The sequence below is a fragment of the Oncorhynchus keta genome, unplaced genomic scaffold, assembly GCF_023373465.1.
Source record: "Oncorhynchus keta strain PuntledgeMale-10-30-2019 unplaced genomic scaffold, Oket_V2 Un_contig_7562_pilon_pilon, whole genome shotgun sequence".
In the NCBI taxonomy this organism is placed as follows: Eukaryota; Metazoa; Chordata; class Actinopteri; order Salmoniformes; family Salmonidae; genus Oncorhynchus; species Oncorhynchus keta.
In genome coordinates, this window is record NW_026289535.1 from 1 (window position 1) to 24,183 (window position 24,183).

Consider the following 24,183-nt stretch of genomic DNA (forward strand, 5'->3'; position numbering starts at 1 on the left):
AGACGTAGGAGAGAGAGGCAGACAGACGAGGAGGGGTAGAGGGAGACGTAGGAGAGAGAGGCAGACAGACGAGGAGGGGTAGAGGGAGACGTAGGAGAGAGAGGCAGACAGACGAGGAGGGGTAGAGGGAGACGTAGGAGAGAGAGGCAGACAGACGAGGAGGGGTAGAGGGAGACGTAGGAGAGAGAGGCAGACAGACAAGGAGGGGTAGAGGGAGACGTAGGAAAGAGAGACAGACATGGTGTGATACATTATTAAACATTTGGTCCAGTGTATCTGGCTCCCGAGCAGCACAGCGGTCCAAGGCCCTGCATCTCAGTGCAAGAGGCGTCACTACAGTCCCTGGTTTGAATCCAGGCTGTATCACATCCGGCCGTGATTGGAAGTCCCATAGGGCGGCGCACAATTGGCCCAGCGCCGTCCGGGTTTGGCCCGGGGTAGGCCGGGTTTGGCCCAGCGCCGTCCGGGTTTGGCCCGGGGTAGGCCGGGTTTGGCCCAGCGCCGTCCGGGTTTGGCCCGGGGTAGGCCGTCACTGTAAATAATAATTTGTTCTGTACTGACTTGCCTCGTTAAATAAAAAATATGACCTACCTTCAGTAAGAAATAATAATGATATACAATGGAACTCTCTGTGTGAAAGTGGGACAAAACACACACCAATGACTAAGCAATTTATTTCCCCAAAAATGTTTTATTTAAAAACGTTTTTTTTTGTTACAGCACTATTCCCTTTAGAAAGAAAACACTTAAATGGTTCTTCTCTCGTGATCGTGGAGAGCTAGAGGGTTGCGTTAGCTCCCCAAGTTAATGCCTAGGCTTTAGCTCAGTGGGCTAACAGCACAGCCTTGCGGCGGACTTGCATGTATACAGGGTTCAAATCCACGGCTCTCAGCCATATGTGTAAGGCATCAAGTGATGGAGCAGACTCTCTGGTTTAGAATACCTAAACAGCCTATCAGTGATGGAGCAGACTCTCTGGTTTAGAATACCCAAACAGCCTATCAGTGATGGAGCAGACTCTCTGGTTTAGAATACCCAAACAGCCTATCAGTGATGGAGCAGACTCTCTGGTTTAGAATACCCAAACAGCCTATCAGTGATGGAGCAGACTCTCTGGTTTAGAATACCCAAACAGCCTATCAGTGATGGAGCAGACTCTCTGGTTTAGAATACCCAAACAGCCTATCAGTGATGGAGCAGACTCTCTGGTTTAGAATACCCAAACAGCCTATCAGTGATGGAGCAGACTCTCTGGTTTAGAATACCCAAACAGCCTATCAGTGATGGAGCAGACTCTCTGGTTTAGAATACCCAAACAGCCTATCAGTGATGGAGCAGACTCTCTGGTTTAGAATACCCAAACAGCCTATCAGTGATGGAGCAGACTCTCTGGTTTAGAATACCCAAACAGCCTATCAGTGATGGAGCAGACTCTCTGGTTTAGAATACCCAAACAGCCTATCAGTGATGGAGCAGACTCTCTGGTTTAGAATACCCAAACAGCCTATCAGTGATGGAGCAGACTCTCTGGTTTAGAATACCCAAACAGCCTATCAGTGATGGAGCAGACTCTCTGGTTTAGAATACCCAAACAGCCTATCAGTGATGGAGCAGACTCTCTGGTTTAGAATACCCAAACAGCCTATCAGTGATGGAGCAGACTCTCTGGTTTAGAATACCCAAACAGCCTATCAGTGATGGAGCAGGCTCTCTGGTTTAGAATACCCAAACAGCCTATCAGTGATGGAGCAGACTCTCTGGTTTAGAATACCCAAACAGCCTATCAGTGATGGAGCAGACTCTCTGGTTTAGAATACCCAAACAGCCTATCAGTGATGGAGCAGACTCTCTGGTTTAGAATACCCAAACAGCCTATCAGTGATGGAGCAGACTCTCTGGTTTAGAATACCCAAACAGCCTGTCGGTGATGGAGCAGACTCTCTGGTTTAGAATACCCAAACAGCCTCGGTGATGGAGCAGACTCTGGTTTAGAATACCCAAACAGCCTGTCGGTGATGGAGCAGCTCTGGTTTAGAATACCCAAACAGCCTGTCGGTGATGGAGCAGACTCTCTGGTTTAGAATACCCAAACAGCCTATCAGTGATGGAGCAGACTCTCTGGTTTAGAATACCCAAACAGCCTGTCGGTGATGGAGCAGACTCTTGGTTTAGAATACCCAAACAGTCTATCAGTGATGGAGCAGACTCTCTGGTTTGATACCCAAACAGCCTATCAGTGATGGAGCAGACTCTCTGGTTTAGAATACCCAAACAGCCTATCAGTGATGGAGCAGACTCTCTGGTTTAGAATACCCAAACAGCCTGTCGGTGATGGAGCAGACTCTCTGGTTTAGAATACCCAAACAGCCTATCAGTGATGGAGCAGACTCTCTGGTTTAGAATACCCAAACAGCCTATCAGTGATGGAGCAGACTCTCTGGTTTAGAATACCCAAACAGCCTATCAGTGATGGAGCAGACTCTCTGGTTTAGAATACCTAAACAGCCTGTCGGTGATGGAGCAGACTCTCTGGTTTAGAATACCCAAACAGCCTATCAGTGATGGAGCAGACTCTCTGGTTTAGGATACCCAAACAGCCTATCAGTGATGGAGCAGACTCTCTGGTTTAGAATACCCAAACAGCCTATCAGTGATGGAGCAGACTCTCTGGTTTAGAATACCCAAACAGCCTATCAGTGATGGAGCAGACTCTCTGGTTTAGAATACCCAAACAGCCTATCAGTGATGGAGCAGACTCTCTGGTTTAGAATACCCAAACAGCCTATCAGTGATGGAGCAGACTCTCTGGTTTAGAATACCCAAACAGCCTATCAGTGATGGAGCAGACTCTCTGGTTTAGAATACCCAAACAGCCTATCAGTGATGGAGCAGACTCTCTGGTTTAGAATACCCAAACAGCCTATCAGTGATGGAGCAGACTCTCTGGTTTAGAATACCCAAACAGCCTATCAGTGATGGAGCAGACTCTCTGGTTTAGGATACCCAAACAGCTCAAAGTCTGGCTCATACAAACTGTAAAGCTTCCTCCTCAACTCGGCCGGAACCTCAGCGAACCAATCGCGTTCCCAGCTGGCCGCCGTGCGGTTCCGGTTGCTAGGCGGGAACTTTATCTGGTCTTCCAGGCCCAGGATCCGGAGCAGCTGATCCGAGTCGTCCTCCAGGTTTTCCAGCGTGCCGATGAAATCATAGTGGATCTGACAGGGGTGACAGAGCCGATACACCTGGGGAGGAGGAGAAGAAGTTAATTAAGTACAGTTGGGTTGAGAGCACACGCACACACAGACGCACACACACACATACACACACCCACATACACACGCAGACACACACACACAAACACACACACCCACCCACACACACACATACACACACCCACCCACACACCCACCTGGCGCCAGTGTTCGTTGAATGGCTGCTCCTGCTCCGTCTGGGGGTCGAGGAGATACCGGACGAACTCCGAGAACGACGGCTGGATCCCCGCCTCGAACGCCTCCGCAGCTGACTCCGGAACCCTGGAGGTCCCGCTTTCGTTTCCATAACGACGTAGCATGACCGAGCCAAACTGGCGGTAGAAGTCTTCGTTGGGCTGTTGGAACTTGTTCCGGAAGGCGGAGATGAGTCGGACGAAGGGGTCGCGGACAAACAGGAACTTGGTGTAACTCTGCAGTTTCACCCTCATCAGGTGACGGGAGAGACGGCCGTACCTACGCCAGAACTATAGGAGGAGGAGGAGGAGGGGGGGGGAGGAGGAGGAGGAGGAGGAGGAGGGAGGGGGAGGAGGAGGAGGAGGGGGAGGAGGAGGATGGGGAGGAGGAGGGAGGAGGAGGAGGGAGGAGGAGGGATGGGAGGAGGGATGGGGAGGAGGAAAGGGAGGAGGAGGGATGGGATGAGGAGGAGGAGGAGGAGGAGGAGGAGGAGGAGGAGGAGGAGGGGAGGAGGAGGGGAGGGAGGAGGAGGAGGGATGGGAGGAGGAGGAGGAGGAGGAGGGGGAGCAGAAGGGATGAGGAGGGAGGGGATGAGGAGGAGGATGAGGGGGGGTGAGGGAGGGGAGGAGGAGGAGGAGGGAGGGGATGAGGAGAAGGGGATAAAGACACAGTATACACACAGTATACAGACAGTATACACCCAGTATACAGACAGTATACACACAGTATACACAAGTATACACAAGTATACACACAGTATACACACAGTATACAGACAGTATACACACAGTATACAGACAGTATACAGACAGTATACACACAGTATACAAACATTATACAGACCTTGGAGAAGGTGAGGTGCAGGGAGGAGTTGTGTATGAGGTCAGGTGGCAGGGCCTGGGGGTCGCGGTAAGGTTGTCCATCCGGAGCCAGCAGACCCTCAGAGAGAACCACCATTACACGCTTCCAGTTGGTACATGCTACCTAGAGAGAGGAGGAGGAGAGGAGGTGGTGGAAGAGAAGAGAGGAGGGGAGGAGGTGGAGGAGAGAAGGAGAGGAGGGGGGAGGAAAGGAGGTGGAGGAGAGAAGGAGAGGAGGGGAAAGGAGGTGAGGAGGGAGGAAAGGAGGAGGGAGGAGAGAAGGGGATGGGAGGCGAAAGGGGTAGGAGGAGGAGGATGGGAGGCGAAGGGGTAGGAGGAAGAGGATGGGAGGTGAAGGGGTAGGAGGAAGAGGATGGGAGGTGAAGGGGTAGGAGGAGGAAGAGGATGGGAGGTGAAGGGGTAGGAGGAGGAGGATGGGAGGCGAAGGGGTAGGAGGAGGAGGATGGGAGGTGAAGGGGTAGGAGGAAGAGGATGGGAGGTGAAGGGGTAGGAGGAAGAGGATGGGAGGCGAAGGGGTAGGAGGAGGAGGATGGGAGGTGAAGGGGTAGGAGGAAGAGGATGGGAGGTGAAGGGGTAGGAGGAAGAGGATGGGAGGTGAAGGGGTAGGAGGAGGAGGATGGGAGGCGAAGGGGTAGGAGGAGGAAGAGGATGGGAGGCGAGGAGGATGGGAGGCGAATGGGTAGGAGGAGGAGGATGGGAGGCGAAGGGGTAGGAGGAGGAAGAGGATGGGAGGCGAGGAGGATAGGAGGCGAATGGGTAGGAGGAGGAGGATGGGAGGCGAAGGGGTAGGAGGAGGAAGAGGATGGGAGGTGAAGGGGTAGGAGGAGGAGGATTGGAGGCGAAGGGGTAGGAGGAGGAAGAGGATGGGAGGTGAAGGGGTAGGAGGAGGAGGATTGGAGGCGAAGGGGTAGGAGGAGGAAGAGGATGGGAGGTGAAGGGGTAGGAGGAGGAAGAGGATGGGAGGTGAAGGGGTAGGAGGAGGAGGATTGGAGGCGAAGGGGTAGGAGGAGGAAGAGGATGGGAGGTGAAGGGGTAGGAGGAGGAGGATTGGAGGCGAAGGGGTAGGAGGAGGAAGAGGATGGGAGGTGAAGGGGTAGGAGGAGGAAGAGGATGGGAGGTGAACGGGTAGGAGGAGGAAGAGGATGGGAGGTGAAGGGGTAGGAGGAGGAAGAGGATGGGAGGTGAAGGGGTAGGAGGAGGAAGAGGATGGGAGGCGAAGGGGTAGGATGAGGAAGAGGATGGGAGGTGAAGGGGTAGGAGGAGGAAGAGGATGGGAGGCGAAGGGGTAGGAGGAGGAGGAGGATGGGAGGTGAACGGGTAGGAGGAGGAAGAGGATGGGAGGCGAAGGGGTAGGAGGAGGAAGAGGATGGGAGGTGAAGGGGTAGGAGGAGGAAGAGGGTGGGAGGCGAATGGGTAGGAGGAGGACGAGGATGGGAGGCGAATGGGTAGGAGGAGGACGAGGATGGGAGGCGAAGGGGTAGGAGGAGGAAGAGGATGGGAGGTGAAGGGGTAGGAGAGGAAGAGGATGGGAGGCGAAGGGGTAGGAGGAGGAAGAGGATGGGAGGTGAAGGGGTAGGAGGAGGAGGATGGGAGGCGAGGAGGATGGGAGGCGAAGGGGTAGGAGGAGGAGGATGGGAGGCGAAGGGGTAGGAGGAGGAGGATGGGAGGCGAAGGGGTAGGAGGATGAAGAGGATGGGAGGCGAGGAGGATGGGAGGCGAAGGGGTAGGAGGAGGAAGAGGATGGGAGGCGAAGGGGTGGAGGATCAAATATTTTTTTATATCAACAGTTGTCACATAGTGCTTTACAGACAGACAGCCTCACACTCCAAACAGCAACCAATGCAGATGAGGAAGCACAGTGTCTAGGAAAAACTCCCTAGAAGGCAGGAACCTAGGAAGAAACCTAGAGGGGAACCCGGCTCTGAGGGGCGGACAGTCCTCTTCCCCTCCCTACCTTGGGAACATAGCAGTAGATGATCTCATGTCTGTCGTCTACGATCAGGTGGTTTAACTCCCGGTTGGGAATCTGGTCAAACGTCCGGAATTTTCCTGGGAATTCTAATGTTCCATTCCCAGAACACATATGACTAATCCGCCTCCTCCTCTCCTCCTGTCTCCTCCCCTCCTCCTCTCTTTTCATTTCCTCCGCCTGCCTCACTCTCTCCTCTTCTCGCTTCCCTTCCTCTCCTCTCCACCTCTCCTCCAGCTCTGAGGAGTCTGTTACTTGGGGGAGGGGGTGTTCCTCCCCTGGGGGTTTGGGGTTGCCCTCCTCCCCTCTCCAGGCCAGTCAGGCTCTGTGGTTCTGGGGGGTTTGTGGGTCGCTTGCTTCTCTGTGTCCCTGGGTGGGGGTTTGGTGGGTGTGGAGGAGCTGGGTGAGGTGGGGTGGGGGTGAGGGTCATGGGGGTAAAGGTCATGAGGGTCGTGGGGGTAGAGATTGAGCGCTCCCACGTCGTCCCAATAGAGGATGATGAGCAGGACCATTAACACAGACCCCAGCAGGAACGCCAGACGGAAGCATCGGGACGTTCCCATGGTTACCACAGCATAGGGGGCGGAGTTATCTCAGCTCCATGGCCCGACGGTCACTAGGGGAAACACTTCCTGGTTGCTGACGACATCACCTGAGAGACAACAGGTGAAAAGAATCCAGGAGTCACAACAACACACATAAACTGTGTCTAAACACCTGGTAGAGTTAGTGGTTAGTGATCAGGAAAAACTCCCAGCCCATGTATAAATATATACCTGTACATATTCATTCGTAATCCAATTCAAAACATGCCTTGAGGCTGTATACAGGTGATGCCGCCATTAGACGCGCTGCCACAGCAACCATAAAACAAGGAATCCAAAACGTATTTGTCAGAGGCTGCACGTTTTCAAACACAGGTCATTTCATAGGCTACAGAGTCCCTCCATGGTCAAATCAAAACTGCTGGTATTTAAATGATACAGTATAGCAGCCGAGCAGATTTCTTAGTTCAAAAACCGTATGGTACCACCATAACTGAGGTCTACCTGAGGTCTACCTGAGGCCTACCTGAGGCCTACCTGAGGCCTACCTGAAGCCTACCTGAGGTCTACCTGAGGGCTACCTGAGGTCTACCTGAGGCCGACCTGAAGCCTACCTGAGGTCTACCTGAGGTCTACCGGAAGCCTACCTGAGGTCTACCGGAAGCCTACCTGAGGTCTACCTGAGGCCTACCTGAAGCCTACCTGAGGTCTACCTGAAGTCTACCTGAGGTCTACCTGAAGTCTACCTGAAGTCTACCTGAAGCCTACCTGAGGCCTACCTGAGGTCTACCTGAGGCCTACCTGAGGTCTACCTGAAGTCTACCTGAGGCCTACCTGAAGTCTCAAACCTACAGGAGGGTAGCTCTCCAGGAACAGGGTTGGGCAGCCCTGCTCAGACCTACAGGAGGGTAGCTCTCCAGGAACAGGGTTGGGCAGCCCTGCTCAAACCTACAGGAGGGTAGCTCTCTAGGAACAGGGTTGTGCAGCCCTGCTCAGACCTACAGGAGGGTAGCTCTGCAGGAACAGGGTTGTGCAGCCCTGCTCAGACCTACAGGAGGGTAGCTCTCCAGGAACAGGGTTGTGCAGCCCTGCTCAAACCTACAGGAGGGTAGCTCTGCAGGAACAGGGTTGGGCAGCCCTGCTCAGACCTACAGGAGGGTAGCTCTCCAGGAACAGGGTTGGGCAGCCCTGCTCAGACCTACAGGAGGGTAGCTCTCCAGGAACAGGATTGGGCAGCCCTGCTCAGACCTACAGGAGGGTAGCTCTCCAGGAACAGGGTTGGGCAGCCCTGCTCAAACCTACAGGAGGGTAGCTCTCCAGGAACAGGGTTGGGCAGCCCTGCTCAAACCTACAGGAGGGTAGCTCTGCAGGAACAGGGTTGGGCAGCCCTGCTCAAACCTACAGGAGGGTAGCTCTCCAGGAACAGGGTTGGGCAGCCCTGCTCAGACCTACAGGGGGGTAGCTCTGCAGGAACAGGGTTGGGCAGCCCTGCTCAAACCTACAGGAGGGTAGCTCTCCAGGACACACAGGAAGAGAGAAGGCCAGAGAGGAAGCCCTGCTCAGACCTACAGGAGGGTATCTCTCCAGGAACAGGGTTGGGCAGCCCTGCTCAGACCTACAGGAGGGTAGCTCTCCAGGAACAGGGTAGGGCAGCCCTGCTCAGACCTACAGGAGGGTAGCTCTCCAGGAACAGGGTTGGGCAGCCCTGCTCAGACCTACAGGAGGGTAGCTCTCCAGGACACACAGGAAGAGAGAAGGCCAGAGAGGAAGCCCTGCTCAGACCTACAGGAGGGTAGCTCTCCAGGAACAGGGTTGGGCAGCCCTGCTCAGACCTACAGGAGGGTAGCTCTCCAGGAACAGGGTAGGGCAGCCCTGCTCAGACCTACAGGAGGGTAGCTCTCCAGGAACAGGGTAGGGCAGCCTTGCTCAGACCTACAGGAGGGTAGCTCTGCAGGAACAGGGTTGTGCAGCCCTGCTCAGACCTACAGGAGGGTAGCTCTGCAGGAACAGGGTAGGGCAGCCCTGCTCAGACCTACAGGAGGGTAGCTCTGCAGGAACAGGGTAGGGCAGCCCTGCTCAGACCTACAGGAGGGTAGCTCTGCAGGAACAGGGTAGGGCAGCCCTGCTCAGACCTACAGGAGGGTAGCTCTGCAGGAACAGGGTAGGGCAGCCCTGCTCAGACCTACAGGAGGGTAGCTCTGCAGGACAGGAAGAGAGAAGGCCAGAGAGGCAGCCCTACTATGGTTGATTAATGTGTATATCAGAAATGGTCCGTGGGAACAGCAGTGGATAGGATCAGGGTGTTAAACTCACAGGCTGCTGTGAAGAAACCTGAACTCAACCAACCCTCTCTGACCTCTCTCTCTGACTCTCTCCGTCTCTCTCTCTGTCTCTCTCTGACCTCTCTCTCTCTCTCTGACCTCTCTCTCTCTCTCTGACCTCTCTCTCTCTCTCTGTCTCTCTCTGTGTGTCTCGTCAGGGGAGAGTTCTATTTTAAACACTCACAGGGCCTAATTATATTTATTTTAAAAGGGAAGACACACTGAGCCCTAGGTCTCTTTTTCAAATGTGCCCTGTTTACAGGTCAAAATAACCATACAATGGACAATGACAATGACAATGGAATAGAGGACATTGTCTGTCAGACAGTGTCCATCATTTCATGGCAGGCAGCAATGTATGGCAGAAAGCTCTCTGTTCTCCCCAACAGGACGAGTAGCCTCATCTCATCAGGCAGGTCTTTGAAACCTTGAATAAGAGTTTCAAAATTGGGGATTTAAAAAAATATATATATATATATCTATACTTTGAAAGGAATTGCAGCTCTGTCTCGGGTTCTGCTGTTCAGCTGTTCTCTCTCTCTCTATGTGCTATTTCAAACCCACAGGACATAAATACAGTACTTTAATAGCTACCACCAGTCAGCTGCCAAAAATACCAGGCAGCAAGGAGAAGCTTTGTCACGTTATAGGTCATTTAAACACAGACTTATAATATGAAATCATGTTTTAATATATTTTAATATGGCTATGAAATAAATTATTTAGATAGACAAATTGTATAATACATAAGAATAAATAACATCGTATATAAAATATTTAGTAAAAATATTTAGTAAAAATTCAGCTCATAGCTCAATCTGAAGTATTTTTCCACGCTGTAGGCAGACAGACAGACATAGCTGACAGACAGACGAACATACCGACAGATCAACAGACAGTGAGAGACAGACAGGCTAGTCCACCTGAACATGTTGGGTTCTAGTCCACCTGAACATGTTGGGTTCTAGTCTGCCTGAACATGTTGGGTTCTAGTCCACCTGAACATGTTGGGTTCTAGTCCACCTGAACATGTTGGGTTCTAGTCCACCTGAACATGTTGGGTTCTAGTCCACCTGAACATGTTGGGTTCTAGTCCACCTGAACATGTTGGGTTCTAGTCCACCTGAACATGTTGGGTTCTAGTCCACCTGAACATGTTGGGTTCTAGTCCACCTGAACATGTTGGGTTCTAGTCCACCTGAACATGTTGGGTTCTAGTCCGCCTGAACATGTTGGGTTCTAGTCCACCTGAACATGTTGGGTTCTAGTCCACCTGAACATGTTGGGTTCTAGTCCACCTGAACATGTTGGGTTCTAGTCCACCTGAACATGTTGGGTTCTAGTCCACCTGAACATGTTGGGTTCTAGTCCGCCTGAACATGTTGGGTTCTAGTCCACCTGAACATGTTGGGTTCTAGTCCACCTGAACATGTTGGGTTCTAGTCCGCCTGAACATGTTGGGTTCTAGTCTGCCTGAACATGTTGGGTTCTAGTCCGCCTGAACATGTTGGGTTCTAGTCCATCTGAACATGTTGGGTTCTAGTCCACCTGAACATGTTGGGTTCTAGTCCACCTGAACATGTTGGGTTCTAGTCCACCTGAACATGTTGGGTTCTAGTCCACCTGAACATGTTGGGTTCTAGTCCACCTGAACATGTTGGGTTCTAGTCCACCTGAACATGTTGGGTTCTAGTCCACCTGAACATGTTGGGTTCTAGTCCACCTGAACATGTTGGGTTCCTAGTCCACCTGAACATGTTGGGTTCTAGTCTGCCTGAACATGTTGGGTTCTAGTCCGCCTGAACATGTTGGGTTCTAGTCCGCCTGAACATATTGGGTTCTAGTCCACCTGAACATGTTGGGTTCTAGTCTGCCTGAACATGTTGGGTTCTAGTCCGCCTGAACATATTGGGTTCTAGTCCACCTGAACATGTTGGGTTCTAGTCCATCTGAACATGTTGGGTTCTAGTCCACCTGAACATGTTGGGTTCTAGTCCACCTGAACATGTTGGGTTCTAGTCCGCCTGAACATGTTGGGTTCTAGTCCACCTGAACATGTTGGGTTCTAGTCCGCCTGAACATGTTGGGTTCTAGTCCACCTGAACATGTTGGGTTCTAGTCCGCCTGAACATGTTGGGTTCTAGTCCATCTGAACATGTTGGGTTCTAGTCCATCTGAACATGTTGGGTTCTAGTCCACCTGAACATGTTGGGTTCTAGTCCACCTGAACATGTTGGGTTCCTAGTCCACCTGAACATGTTGGGTTCTAGTCCACCTGAACATGTTGGGTTCTAGTCCACCTGAACATGTTGGGTTCTAGTCCACCTGAACATGTTGGGTTCTAGTCCACCTGAACATGTTGGGTTCTAGTCCGCCTGAACATGTTGAGTTCTAGTCCATCTGAACATGTTGGGTTCTAGTCCATCTGAACATGTTGGGTTCTAGTCCACCTGAACATGTTGGGTTCTAGTCCACCTGAACATGTTGGGTTCTAGTCCGCCTGAACATGTTGGGTTCTAGTCCGCCTGAACATGTTGGGTTCTAGTCCGCCTGAACATGTTGGGTTCTAGTCTGCCTGAACATGTTGGGTTCTAGTCTGCCTGAACATGTTGGGTTCTAGTCCGCCTGAACATGTTGGGTTCTAGTCCGCCTGAACATGTTGGGTTCTAGTCCACCTGAACATGTTGGGTTCTAGTCCACCTGAACATGTTGGGTTCTAGTCCACCTGAACATGTTGGGTTCTAGTCCGCCTGAACATGTTGGGTTCTAGTCCACCTGAACATGTTGGGTTCTAGTCCACCTGAACATGTTGGGTTCTAGTCCACCTGAACATGTTGGGTTCTAGTCCACCTGAACATGTTGGGTTCTAGTCCATCTGAACATGTTGGGTTCTAGTCTGCCTGAACATGTTGGGTTCTAGTCCACCTGAACATGTTGGGTTCTAGTCCGCCTGAACATGTTGGGTTCTAGTCCGCCTGAACATGTTGGGTTCTAGTCCGCCTGAACATGTTGGGTTCTAGTCCACCTGAACATGTTGGGTTCTAGTCCACCTGAACATGTTGGGTTCTAGTCCACCTGAACATGTTGAGTTCTAGTCCACCTGAACATGTTGGGTTCTAGTCCGCCTGAACATGTTGGGTTCTAGTCCACCTGAACATGTTGGGTTCTAGTCCACCTGAACATGTTGGGTTCTAGTCCACCTGAACATGTTGGGTTCTAGTCCACCTGAACATGTTGGGTTCTAGTCCACCTGAACATGTTGGGTTCTAGTCCGCCTGAACATGTTGGGTTCTAGTCCACCTGAACATGTTGGGTTCTAGTCCACCTGAACATGTTGGGTTCTAGTCCACCTGAACATGTTGGGTTCTAGTCCACCTGAACATGTTGGGTTCTAGTCCGCCTGAACATGTTGGGTTCTAGTCCACCTGAACATGTTGGGTTCTAGTCCACCTGAACATGTTGGGTTCTAGTCCATCTGAACATGTTGGGTTCTAGTCCATCTGAACATGTTGGGTTCTAGTCTGCTTGAACATGTTGGGTTCTAGTCTGCCTGAACATGTTGGGTTCTAGTCCACCTGAACATGTTGGGTTCTAGTCTGCCTGAACATGTTGGGTTCTAGTCCATCTGAACATGTTGGGTTCTAGTCCATCTGAACATGTTGGGTTCTAGTCCACCTGAACTTGTTGGGTTCTAGTCCACCTGAACATGTTGGGTTCTAGTCCACCTGAACATGTTGGGTTCTAGTCCGCTGAACATGTTGGGTTCTAGTCCGCTGAACATGTTGGGTTCTAGTCCACCTGAACATGTTGGGTTCTAGTCCACCTGAACATGTTGGGTTCTAGTCCACCTGAACATGTTGGGTTCTAGTCCACCTGAACTTGTTGGGTTCTAGTCCACCTGAACATTTTGGGTTCTAGTCCACCTGAACATGTTGGGTTCTAGTCCACCTGAACTTGTTGGGTTCTAGTCCACCTGAACATGTTGGGTTCTAGTCCACCTGAACATGTTGGGTTCTAGTCCACCTGAACATGTTGGGTTCTAGTCCACCTGAACATGTTGGGTTCTAGTCCACCTGAACATGTTGGGTTCTAGTCCACCTGAACATGTTGGGTTCTAGTCCACCTGAACATGTTGGGTTCTAGTCCATCTGAACATGTTGGGTTCTAGTCCACCTGAACATGTAGGGTTCTAGTCCATCTGAACATGTTGGGTTCTAGTCCACCTGAACATGTTGGGTTATGTGCTATAGGATGAATAATGTCTGACTGTTTTACCTCCAACACCACCAACTACTGAAATACTCCTCCGCCTCTCCCACCCACCCAACCAACCACACTCTACAAACAACATTAATTTATACAGTAGACAGAGTATACAGCTCCTGTTGAACACAATGTAACCATTCACTGACCTCTCTCTCTCTCTCTCTCTCTCTCTCTCTCTCTCTCTCTCTCTCTCTCTCTCTCTCAAGGCTATCCTCACTGAGTCTGTACATAGTCAGAGCTTTCCATACGTTTGGGTAGGTCACAGTGGTCAGGTATTCTGCCACTGTGTACTCTCTGTTTCGGGCCAAATAGCATTCCAGATGCTCTGATCTTTCCAGTTTGTCTGATAATGATCTTTTGGTTTTCTCATGATTCAGTTGGTTGGGTCTAATTGTGTTGCTGTCCTGGTGCTCTGTGGGGTCTGTTTGTGAACAGGGCCCCAGGACCAGGTACTCTTCTCCAGGTTCATCTCTCTGTAGGTGATAGCTTTGTTATGGAAGGTTTGGGAATCTCTTCCTTTTATATGTGGTTGTAGAATAGAATGACTCTTTTCTGTATTTGGATCATTAGCGGGTATCGGTCTATTTCTGCTCTGTACTATTCTATGTTTTATGCTGTTACACAGAGGATTTTATAAAGTCGGACGTTTTTACCCCCCCAAACACCACTTTCCATCCATTTGTATAGCAGACCCTCATGCCAAACTGAGTCAAACGCTTTTTAGAAAACAACAAAACATGAGACTTTGCCTTTGTTTTTGTTTGTTTGACAATTAGGGTGTGCAGGGTGACTACGTGGTCTGTCGTACGGTAATTTGGTAAAAAGGGAAATTTGTCTTTTGCTCAGTACATTGTTTTGACTGAGGAAATGTGCAAGTCTGCTGTTAAGGCAGAGGGTTTTCCCAGGGTTGCTGTTAAGGCAGAGGGTTTTCCCAGGGTTGCTGTTAATGCAGAGGGTTTTCCCAGGGTTGCTGTTAATGCAGAGGGTTTTCCCAGGGTTGATGTTAAGGCAGAGGGTTTTCCCAGGGTTGCTGTTAATGCAGAGGGTTTTCCCAGGGTTGATGTTAAGGCAGAGGGTTTTCCCAGGGATGCTGTTAATGCAGAGGGTTTTCCCAGGGATGCTGTTAATGCAGAGGGTTTTCCCAGCGATGCTGTTAATGCAGAGGGTCCCCCCAGCGATGATGTTAAGGCAGAGGGTTTTCCCAGGGATGCTGTTAATGCAGAGGTTTTCCCAGGGTTGATGTTAAGGCAGAGGGTTTTCCCAGGGATGCTGTTAATGCAGAGCATTCCCCCAGGGTTGATGTTAAGGCAGAGGGTTTTCCCAGGGTTGCTGTTAAGGCAGAGGGTTTTCCCAGGGTTGCTGTTAAGGCAGAGGGTTTTCCCAGGGTTGCTGTTAATGCAGAGGGTTTTCCCAGGGTTGATGTTAAGGCAGAGGGTTTTCCCAGGGTTGATGTTAAGGCAGAGGGTTTTCCCAGGGTTGATGTTAATGCAGAGGGTTTTCCCAGGGTTGATGTTAAGGCAGAGGGTTTTCCCAGGGTTGATGTTAAGGCAGAGGGTTTTCCCAGGGTTGCTGTTAAGGCAGAGGGTTTTCCCAGGGTTGCTGTTAAGGCAGAGGGTTTTCCCAGGGTTGCTGTTAAGGCAGAGGGTTTTCCCAGGGTTGCTGTTAATGCAGAAGGTTTTCCCAGGGTTGATGTTAAGGCAGAGGGTTTTCCCAGGGTTGCTGTTAATGCAGAGGGTTTTCCCAGGGTTGCTGTTAAGGCAGAGGGTTTTCCCAGGGTTGCTGTTAAGGCAGAGGGTTTTCCCAGGGTTGCTGTTAAGGCAGAGGGTTTTCCCAGGGTTGCTGTTAATGCAGAGGGTTTTCCCAGGGTTGATGTTAAGGCAGAGGGTTTTCCCAGGGTTGATGTTAATGCAGAGGGTTTTCCCAGGGTTGCTGTTAATGCAGAGGGTTTTCCCAGGGTTGCTGTTAAGGCAGAGGGTTTTCCCAGGGTTGATGTTAATGCAGAGGGTTTTCCCAGGGTTGATGTTAAGGCAGAGGGTTTTCCCAGGGTTGATGTTAATGCAGAGGGTTTTCCCAGGGTTGCTGTTAATGCAGAAGGTTTTCCCAGGGTTGCTGTTAATGCAGAGGGTTTTCCCAGGGTTGATGTTAAGGCAGAGGGTTTTCCCAGGGTTGATGTTAATGGAGAGGGTTTTCCCAGGGTTGCTGTTAATGCAGAGGGTTTTCCCAGGGTTGATGTTAAGGCAGAGGGTTTTCCCAGGGTTGATGTTAATGGAGAGGTTTTCCCAGGGTTGCTGTTAATGCAGAGGGTTTTCCCAGGTTGATGTTCTGCAGAGGGTTTTCCCAGGGTTGATGTTAAGGCAGAGGGTTTTCCCAGGGTTGATGTTAATGGAGAGGGTTTTCCCAGGGTTGCTGTTAATGCAGAGGGTTTTCCCAGGGTTGCATGTTAATGCAGAGGGTTTTCCCAGGGTTGATGTTAAGGCAGAGGGTTTTCCCAGGGTTGATGTTAATGGAGAGGGTTTTCCCAGGGTTGATGTTAAGGCAGAGGGTTTTCCCAGGGTTGCTGTTAAGGCAGAGGGTTTTCCCAGGGTTGATAAATAATAATAATAATAATAATAATAACCAGGAAGTGTTTCCTCTAGAGCATCTCCCCCAGCAGCAGAACACTCAGACTGGGTTCTCACTGCTCCTAGCAGAGCATCTCCCCCAGCAGAACACTCAGACTGGGTTCTTACTGCTCCTAGTAGAGCATCTCCCCCCAACAGAACACTCAGACTGGGTTCTTACTGCTCCTAGTAGAGCATCTCCCCAGCAGCAGAACACTCAGACTGGGTTCTTACTGCTCCTCGTAGAACATCTCCCCCAGCAGCAGAACACTCAGACTGGGTTCTTACTGCTCCTAGCAGGAAGTGAATGTCATACTCCTTCAAAAGAACCTTTGCTTAAAAAAACGTGAACAAAAAAGCAGCAATATCACTGTTTGTCCCTCTGGAGAACACAGCCAGTAACACTTTCTTAAAATAGTCAGAATTAATCTAAGATCAGTCAAGAAATCTGAAAATCATTCTGATGTTTTTGCAAGGTCTTAGTGGCGCATTTTTACATCTACAATTGGGGCAGTAATTCTCAAGTGGAAAAACTTGCATGAAAACTAGTCACTCTGGGTTCTTGTTGAATAACAACATGAAAACCAGTCGTCTCTTGTTGAATAACAACATGAAAACCAGTCTCTCTTGTTGAATAACAACATGAAAACTAGTCCCCTCTTGTTGAATAACAACATGAAAACCAGTCGTCTCTTGTTGAATAACAACATGAAAACCAGTCGTCTCTTGTTGAATAACAACATGAAAACCAGTCGTCTCTTGTTGAATAACACATGAAAACTAGTTCTCTTGTTGAATAACAACAAACACTTACTTGAAGAATCACGTCCATAGTTCCCAGTCCTACTAGGAGTAGTGCTCTTGACCAATGACAGAACACTCAGACTGGGTTCTAGACTGCTACCGAACCTCAACTTGCCTCAATAAAACATTCTGTTGCGTGAACAGCCCCCCAAAACCTGCCCAAAGATCAAAACTCACAAAACTTTGTCCCAATACAGGTCCTAATACAGGTCCCATACAGGTCCTAATACAGGTCCTAATACAGGTCCCGAACAGGTCCCAATACAGGTCCCAATACAGGTCCCGATACAGGTCCTAATACAGGTCCCAATACAGGTCCCAATACAGGTCCCACCACAGGGACCCTCCCCTCCAGTACATGCATCTTGGAGTAATAACCGAGGACCCTCCCCCCCTCCAGTACATTCATCTTGGAGTAATAACCTAGGACCCCTCCTCCAGTACATCCATCTTGGAGTAATAACTCAACCCTCCCCTCCAGTACATCCATCTTGGAGTAATAACCTAGGACCCTCCCCTCCAGTACATCCATCTGGAGTAATCTCGGACCCTCCCCTCCAGTACATCCATCTTGGAGTAATAACCTCGTACCCTCCCCTCCAGTACATCCATCTGGAGTAATAACCTAGGACCCTCCCCTCCAGTACATCCATCTTGGAGTAATAACCAGGACCCTCCCCTCCAGTACATTCATCTGGAGTAATAACCGAGGACCCTCCCCTCCCCTCCAGTAAATCCATCTTGGAGTAATAACCTAGGACCCTCCCCTCCAGTACATCCATCTGGAGTAATAACCTAGGACCCTCCTCCAGTACATCCATCTGGAGTAATAACCTAGACCCTCCCCTCCAGTACATCCATCTGGAGTAATAACTAGGACCCTCCTCCAGTACATCCATCTTGGAGTAATAACCTAGAACCCGACCCGACCCTCCAGTACATCCATCTTAGAGTAATAACCTAGGACCCTCCCCTCCCCTCCAGTACATCCATCTTGGAGAAATAACTGGGACCCTCCCCTCCAGTACATCCATCTGGAGTAATAACCTAGGACCCTCCCCTCCAGTACATCCATCTTGGAGTAATAACCTAGGACCCTCGTCTCCAGTACATCAATCTTGGAGTAATAACCTAGGACCCTCCCCTCCAGTACATCCATCTTGGAGTAATAACCTCGAACCCTCCCCTCCAGTACATCCATCTTGGAGTAATAACCTCGGTCCCTCCCCTCCAGTACATCCATCTTGGAGTAATAACCTCGGACCCTCCCCTCCAGTACATCCATCTGGAGTAATAACCTAGGACCCTCCAGTACAATCATCTGGAGTAATAACCTTGGACCCTCCCCTCCCCTCCAGTACATTCATCTGGAGTAATAACCGAGGACCCTCCTCTCCCCTCCAGTACATCCATCTTGGAGTAATAACCTAGGACCCTCCCCTCCCCTCCAGTACATCCATCTGGAGTAATAACATAGGACCCTCCTCTCCAGTACATCCATCTTGGAGTAATAACCTAGGACCCTCCCCTCCAGTACATTCATCTGGAGTAATAACCTAGGACCCTCCCCTCCAGTACATCCATCTTGGAGTAATAAAGGACCCTCCCCTCCAGTACATTCATCTGGAGTAATAACCGAGACCCTCCCCTCCAGTACATCCATCTTGGAGTAATAACCTAGGACCCTCCCCTCCCCTCCAGTACATCCATCTGGAGTAACAACCTAGGACCCTCCCCTCCAGTACATCCATCTGGAGTAATAACCTAGGACCCTCCCCTCCAGTACATCCATCTTGGAGTAATAACCTAGGACCGGACCCGACCCTCCAGTACATCCATCTGGAGTAACAACCTAGGACCCTCCCCTCCCCTCCAGTACATCCATCTGGAGTAATAACCTAGGACCCTCCTCCAGTACATCCATCTGGAGTAATAACCTAGGACCCTCCCCTCCCTCCAGTACATGCATCTTAGAGTAATAAAGGACCCTCCCCTCCCCTCCAGTACATCCATCTGGAGTCATAACCAGCCCCTCCAGTACATCCATCTTGGAGAATAACCTAGGACCCTCCTCTCCCCTCCAGTACATCCATCTTGGAGTAATAACCTAGGACCCTCCCCCCAGTACATTCATCTGGAGTAATAACAGGACCCTCCCTCCAGTACATCCATCTTGGAGTAATAACCAGGACCCTCCCCTCCCCTCCAGTACATCCATCTGGAGTAACAACCTAGGACCCTCCCCTCCCCTCCAGTACATCCATCTGGAGTAATAACCTAGGACCCTCCCCTCCAGTACATCCATCTTGGAGTAATAACCTAGGACCGGACCCGACCCTCCAGTACATCCATCTGGAGTAACAACCTAGGACCCTCCTCCCCTCCAGTACATCCATCTGGAGTAATAACCTAGGACCCTCCCCTCCAGTACATCCATCTGGAGTAATAACCTAGGACCCTCCCCTCCAGTACATGCATCTTAGAGTAATAACCTAGGACCCTCCCCTCCCCTCCAGTACATCCATCTGGAGTCATAACCTAGGACCCACCCCTCCAGTACATCCATCTGGAGTAATAACCTAGGACCCTCCCCTCCAGTACATCCATCTTGGAGTAATAACCGAGGACCCTCCCCTCCAGTACATTCATCTGGAGTAATAACCGAGGACCCTCCCTCCAGTACATCCATCTTGGAGTAATAACCTAGGACCCGACCCGACCCTCCAGTACATCCATCTTAGAGTAATAACCTAGGACCCTCCCTCCAGTACACCCATCTGGAGTCATAACCTAGGACCCTCCCTCCAGTACATCCATCTTGGAGTAATAACCTAGGACCCTCCTCTCCCCTCCAGTACATCCATCTTGGAGTAATAACCTAGGACCCTCCCCTCCCCTCCAGTACATCCATCTTGGAGTAATAACCGAGGACCCTCCCTCCAGTACATTCATCTGGAGTAATAACCGAGGAGCCCTCCCTCCAGTACATCCATCTTGGAGTAATAACCTAGGACCCTCCTCTCCCTCCAGTACATCCATCTGGAGTAATAACCGAGGACCCTCCCTCCAGTACATCAATCTTGGAGTAATAACCGAGGACCCTCCCCCCCTCCAGTACATCCATCTGGAGTAATAACCTAGGACCCTCCCCTCCCCTCCAGTACATCCATCTTGGAGTAATAACCTAGGACCCTCCCCCCAGTACATCCATCTTAGAGTAATAACCGAGGACCCTCCCCTCCAGTACATCCATCTTGGAGTTATAACCTAGGACCCTCCCCGACCCTCCAGTACATCCATCTGGAGTCATAACCTAGGACCCTCCCCTCCAGTACATCCATCTTGGAGTAATAACCTAGGACCCTCCCCTCCAGTACATCCATCTTGGAGTAATAACCTAGGACCCTCCCCTCCAGTACATCCATCTTGGAGTAATAACCTAGGACCCTCCCCTCCACTCCAGTACATCCATCTTGGAGTAATAACCGAGGACCCTCCCCTCCAGTACATTCATCTGGAGTAATAACCTAGGACCCTCCTCTCCCCTCCAGTACATCCATCTGGAGTAATAACCTAGGACCCTCCCCTCCAGTACATCCATCTTGGAGTAATAACCGAGGACCCTCCCCTCCAGTACATTCATCTGGAGTAATAACCGAGGACCCTCCCCTCCAGTACATCCATCTTGGAGTAATAACCTAGGACCCTCCCCTCCAGTACATCCATCTTGGAGTAATAACCTAGGACCCTCCCTCCAGTACATCCATCTTGGAGTAATAACCTAGGACCCTCCCCTCCAGTACATCCATCTTGGAGTAATAACCTAGGACCCTCCCCTCCAGTACATCCATCTTGGAGTAATAACCGAGGACCCTCCCCTCCCCTCTAGTACATCCATCTTGGAGAAATAACCTAGGACCCTCCCCTCCCCTCCAGTACATCCATCTTGGAGTTATAACCTAGGACCCGACCCAACCCTCCAGTACATCCTTAGGGTTATGTGTCTAGTGAAAGCATCTTCCTCTTTGGTTCTGTTATAGTCTTGATTTAATGGCCTCAGGGATTTCCTGATTCATCCAATGTTCCGTTCTTTGTTTAATTCTGAAGGTTTTCCATGGAGCCACTATATCCACAATGTTTAAGAAACAGTTGTTTAAACTGTCCCCTGATTATCGATGTCTCAACCAAATATTACTCACATGTCCACTTTGAAATGATGTGGTGGATCCTCTCTCTCTCTCTCTCAAACACAATCACTCACTCTCTCTGTCTCTCTCTCTCTCTCTCTCTCAAACACAATCACTCTCTCTCTCTCTCTCTCTGTCTCTCAAACACAATCACTCTCTCTCTCTCTCTTCTCAAACACAATCACTCTCTCTCTCTCTCAAACACAATCACTCTCTCTCTAACACAATCACTCTCTCAAACACAATCACTCTCTCTCTCAAACACAATCACTCTCTTCTCAAACACAATCACTCTCTCTCTCTCTCTAGCACAACAAACACAATCACTCTCTCTCTCTCTCTCAAACACAATCACTCTCTCTAACACAAACTCTCTCTTTAAGCTACCCCTCTCTCCCTCTCTCTCTCTCTCTCTCTAAAACACAATCACTCTCTCTTTAGGCTGCCCCCCCTCCTCTCCTCTCTCTCTCTCTCAAACACAATCACTCTCTCTTTAGGCTACCCCTCTCTCCCCTCTCAAACACAATCACTCTCTCTTTCCCCTCTCTTTAGGCTGGCTCTCTCTCTCTCTCTCAAACACAATCACTCTCTCTTTCCCCTCTCTTTAGGCTGTCTCTCTCTCTCTCCTCTCTCTCTCAAACACAACCACTCTCTCTCTCCCCTTCCTTCCACTGCGGTTTCCTGCAATCATCCAAGGCCTGTCCTGCCAAGATATCGCCAGTAACTCCCGCTTCCAACTGTACACGTATTCTCTTTTCTCTCTCCCCTTCCTCTTAACGTCTATGTTGAGATCACTGTGGGTTTCCCCAATCCCCGCAGACGCATTTTATAAATCGCGATTAATCTCAAATAACGGCCACACAGCAGGCAATAACAGTAAAATTACATCGGTTAACTAACATACCAGCTGTTTTAGTCGATTTGTTACCGGAAAGAAGAAAGAGGAAGCCCCTCTGCTGAAAGTACAAACTGTTCTATTCACAATAACATCCGGCCGGTTTTAAATGTTTAATTTCTTAACTAACGTTTTTTTCGTTTACCTCTTTGTTCGCTTCCATGGTCGCGCACTGGCCCCTCGACGTGGTACAGGGTGTGAAGTCTGGTCTGTAGATGAGGGAGAGAGAGCAGCACATAGTCGAGCACACAAAGCAACGGGACAGGACCCGAGGACCGAGCACTGCAAAGACAATCGCGAGACTTCTTGTGATCTCGTCTATCACCTCGACAGTCTATAGATTGTAGAACCGGGAAGGTAGCTGCAGCTCAATATGGGTATTTTATGTATTATAATTTATTTAACATTTATTTAAACTAGGCAAGTCCGTTTAGAACAAATTCTTATTTACAATGACGTTCTACCCCGGCCAAACCCTAACCCGGACGACGCTGGGCCAATTGTGCGCCGCCCTTTAGGACTCCCAATTACAGCCGGCTATGATACGGCCTGGAATCAAACCAGGGTCCGTAGTGACGCCTCTAGCACTAAGACGCAGTGGCTTAGACCGCTGCGCCATTCTGGAGCCATTGGTCATAGCTAGAAGGAACCCAGTTTTGTCAAATTAACGTCAGATTTTACTTTTTGTAGCAGGTTAGGAGAACTAGGTTAAAGTTAGGAAATGGGTTAGGGTTAGCAAAAATGCAACAAAAAAATCTACCTTCGACATTCATTTGAGGAAAGCTGGATTCCTTCTAGCCATATTACCCTCCTTATGGCGACCGGAGTGTGGGCGAATGGGTGTGACGAAAGGAAAGTGGTGGGCGTGTGGAAAGCAGAGGTTGTGTCGAAAGGAAAGTGATGGGCGTGTGGAAAGGAGAGGTTGTGTCGAAAGGAAAGTGATGGGCGTGTGGAAAGGAGAGGTTGTGTCGAAAGGAAAGTGATGGGCGTGTGGAAAGGAGAGGTTGTGTCGAAAGGAAAGTGATGGGCGTGTGGAAAGGAGAGGTTGTGTCGAAAGGAAAGTGATGGGCGTGTGGAAAGGAGAGGTTGTGTCGAAAGGAAAGTGATGGGCGTGTAGAAAGGAGAGGTTGTGTCGAAAGGAAAGTGATGGGCGTGTGGAAAGGAGAGGTTGTGTCGAAAGGAAAGTGATGGGCGTGTGGAAAGGAGAGGTTGTGTCGAAAAGGAAAGTGATGGGCGTGTGGAAAGGAGAGGTTGTGTCGAAAGGAAAGTGATGGGCGTGTGGAAAGGAGCTTTGTGCGAAAGGAAAGTTTTGATGGGGATGTAGAAAGGAGAGGTTGTGTCGAAAGGAAAGTGATGGGCGTGTGGAAAGGAGAGGTTGTGTCGAAAGGAAAGTGATGGGCGTGTGGAAAGGAGAGGTTGTGTCGAAAGGAAAGTGATGGGCTGTGGAAAGGAGAGGTTGTGTCGAAAGGAAAGTGATGGGCTTCCGTGGAAAGGAGAGGTTTGTCGAAAGGAAAGTGATGGGCTGGAAAGGAGAGGTTGTGCGAAAGGAAAGTGATGGGCGTGTGGAAAGGAGAGGTTGTGTCAAAGGAAAGTGGTGGGCGTGTGGAAAGGAGAGGTTGTTCCGAAAGAAGGAAAGTGATGGGCGTGTGGAAAGGAGAGGTTGTGTCGAAAGGAAAGTGATGGGCGTGTGGAAAGGAGAGGTTGTGTCGAAAGGAAAGTGATGAGCGTGTGGAAAGGAGAGGTTGAGCTTCGAAAGGAAAGTGATGGGCGTGTGGAAAGAGAGGTTGTGTCGAAAGGAAAGTGATGGTACATGGAAAGGAGAGGTTGTGTCGAAAGGAAAGTGATGGGCGTGTGGAAAGGAGAGGTTGAGCTTCCGAAAGGAAAGTGATGGGCGTGTGGAAAGGAGACATTGTGTCAAAAGGAAAGTGATGGGCGTGTAGAAAGGAGAGGTTGTGTAGAAAGGAAAGTGATGGGCGTGTGGAAAGGAGAGGTTGTGTCGAAAGGGGAAAGTGATGGGCGTGTGGAAAGGAGAGGTTGTGTCGAACAGGAAAGTGATGGGCGTGTGGACAGGAGAGGTTGTGTCGAAAGGAAAGTGATGGGCGTGTGGAAAGGAGAGGTTGTACATTGAAAGGAAAGTGATGGGCGTGTGGAAAGGAGGTTGTGTCAAAGGAAAGTGGTGGGCTTGGAAAGGAGAGGTTGAGCGAAAGGAAAGTGGTGGGCGTGTGGAAAGGAGAGGTTGTGTCGAAAGGAAAGTGATGGGCGTGTGGAA

The 24,183-nt window shown here is 50.2% G+C and overlaps 1 protein-coding gene and 1 long non-coding RNA gene across 6 annotated transcripts; both read right to left on the reverse strand.

The window, feature by feature from the left end:
* Window positions 1–680: 680 nt before the first annotated feature.
* On the reverse strand, window positions 681–1,719 carry LOC127926426 (uncharacterized). The gene is made up of 2 exons (XR_008124140.1): window positions 990–1,719; window positions 681–943 (listed from the first exon to the last, which is right to left on the reverse strand). It is a non-coding gene; the product is annotated as an uncharacterized LOC127926426 (long non-coding RNA).
* Window positions 1,720–2,335: 616 nt separating this feature from the next.
* Window positions 2,336–22,219, reverse strand: LOC127926425 (carbohydrate sulfotransferase 12-like). 5 transcript variants are annotated; one of them, XM_052511841.1, is made up of 6 exons: window positions 22,060–22,219; window positions 6,282–6,948; window positions 4,290–4,430; window positions 3,410–3,736; window positions 2,728–3,242; window positions 2,336–2,497 (listed from the first exon to the last, which is right to left on the reverse strand). In XM_052511841.1, the coding sequence occupies exons 2-5, from the start codon at window positions 6,465–6,467 to the stop codon at window positions 2,970–2,972; spliced, it is 927 nt and encodes a 308-aa protein (XP_052367801.1). In that variant the 5' UTR covers window positions 6,468–6,948; window positions 22,060–22,219; the 3' UTR covers window positions 2,336–2,497; window positions 2,728–2,969. The 5 variants fall into 5 exon arrangements, with proteins under 5 accessions (XP_052367801.1, XP_052367800.1, XP_052367798.1 ...); XM_052511840.1 differs by having other exon boundaries at window positions 2,682–3,242; XM_052511838.1 differs by having other exon boundaries at window positions 2,636–3,242.
* Between the last annotated feature and the right edge of the window lie 1,964 nt (window positions 22,220–24,183).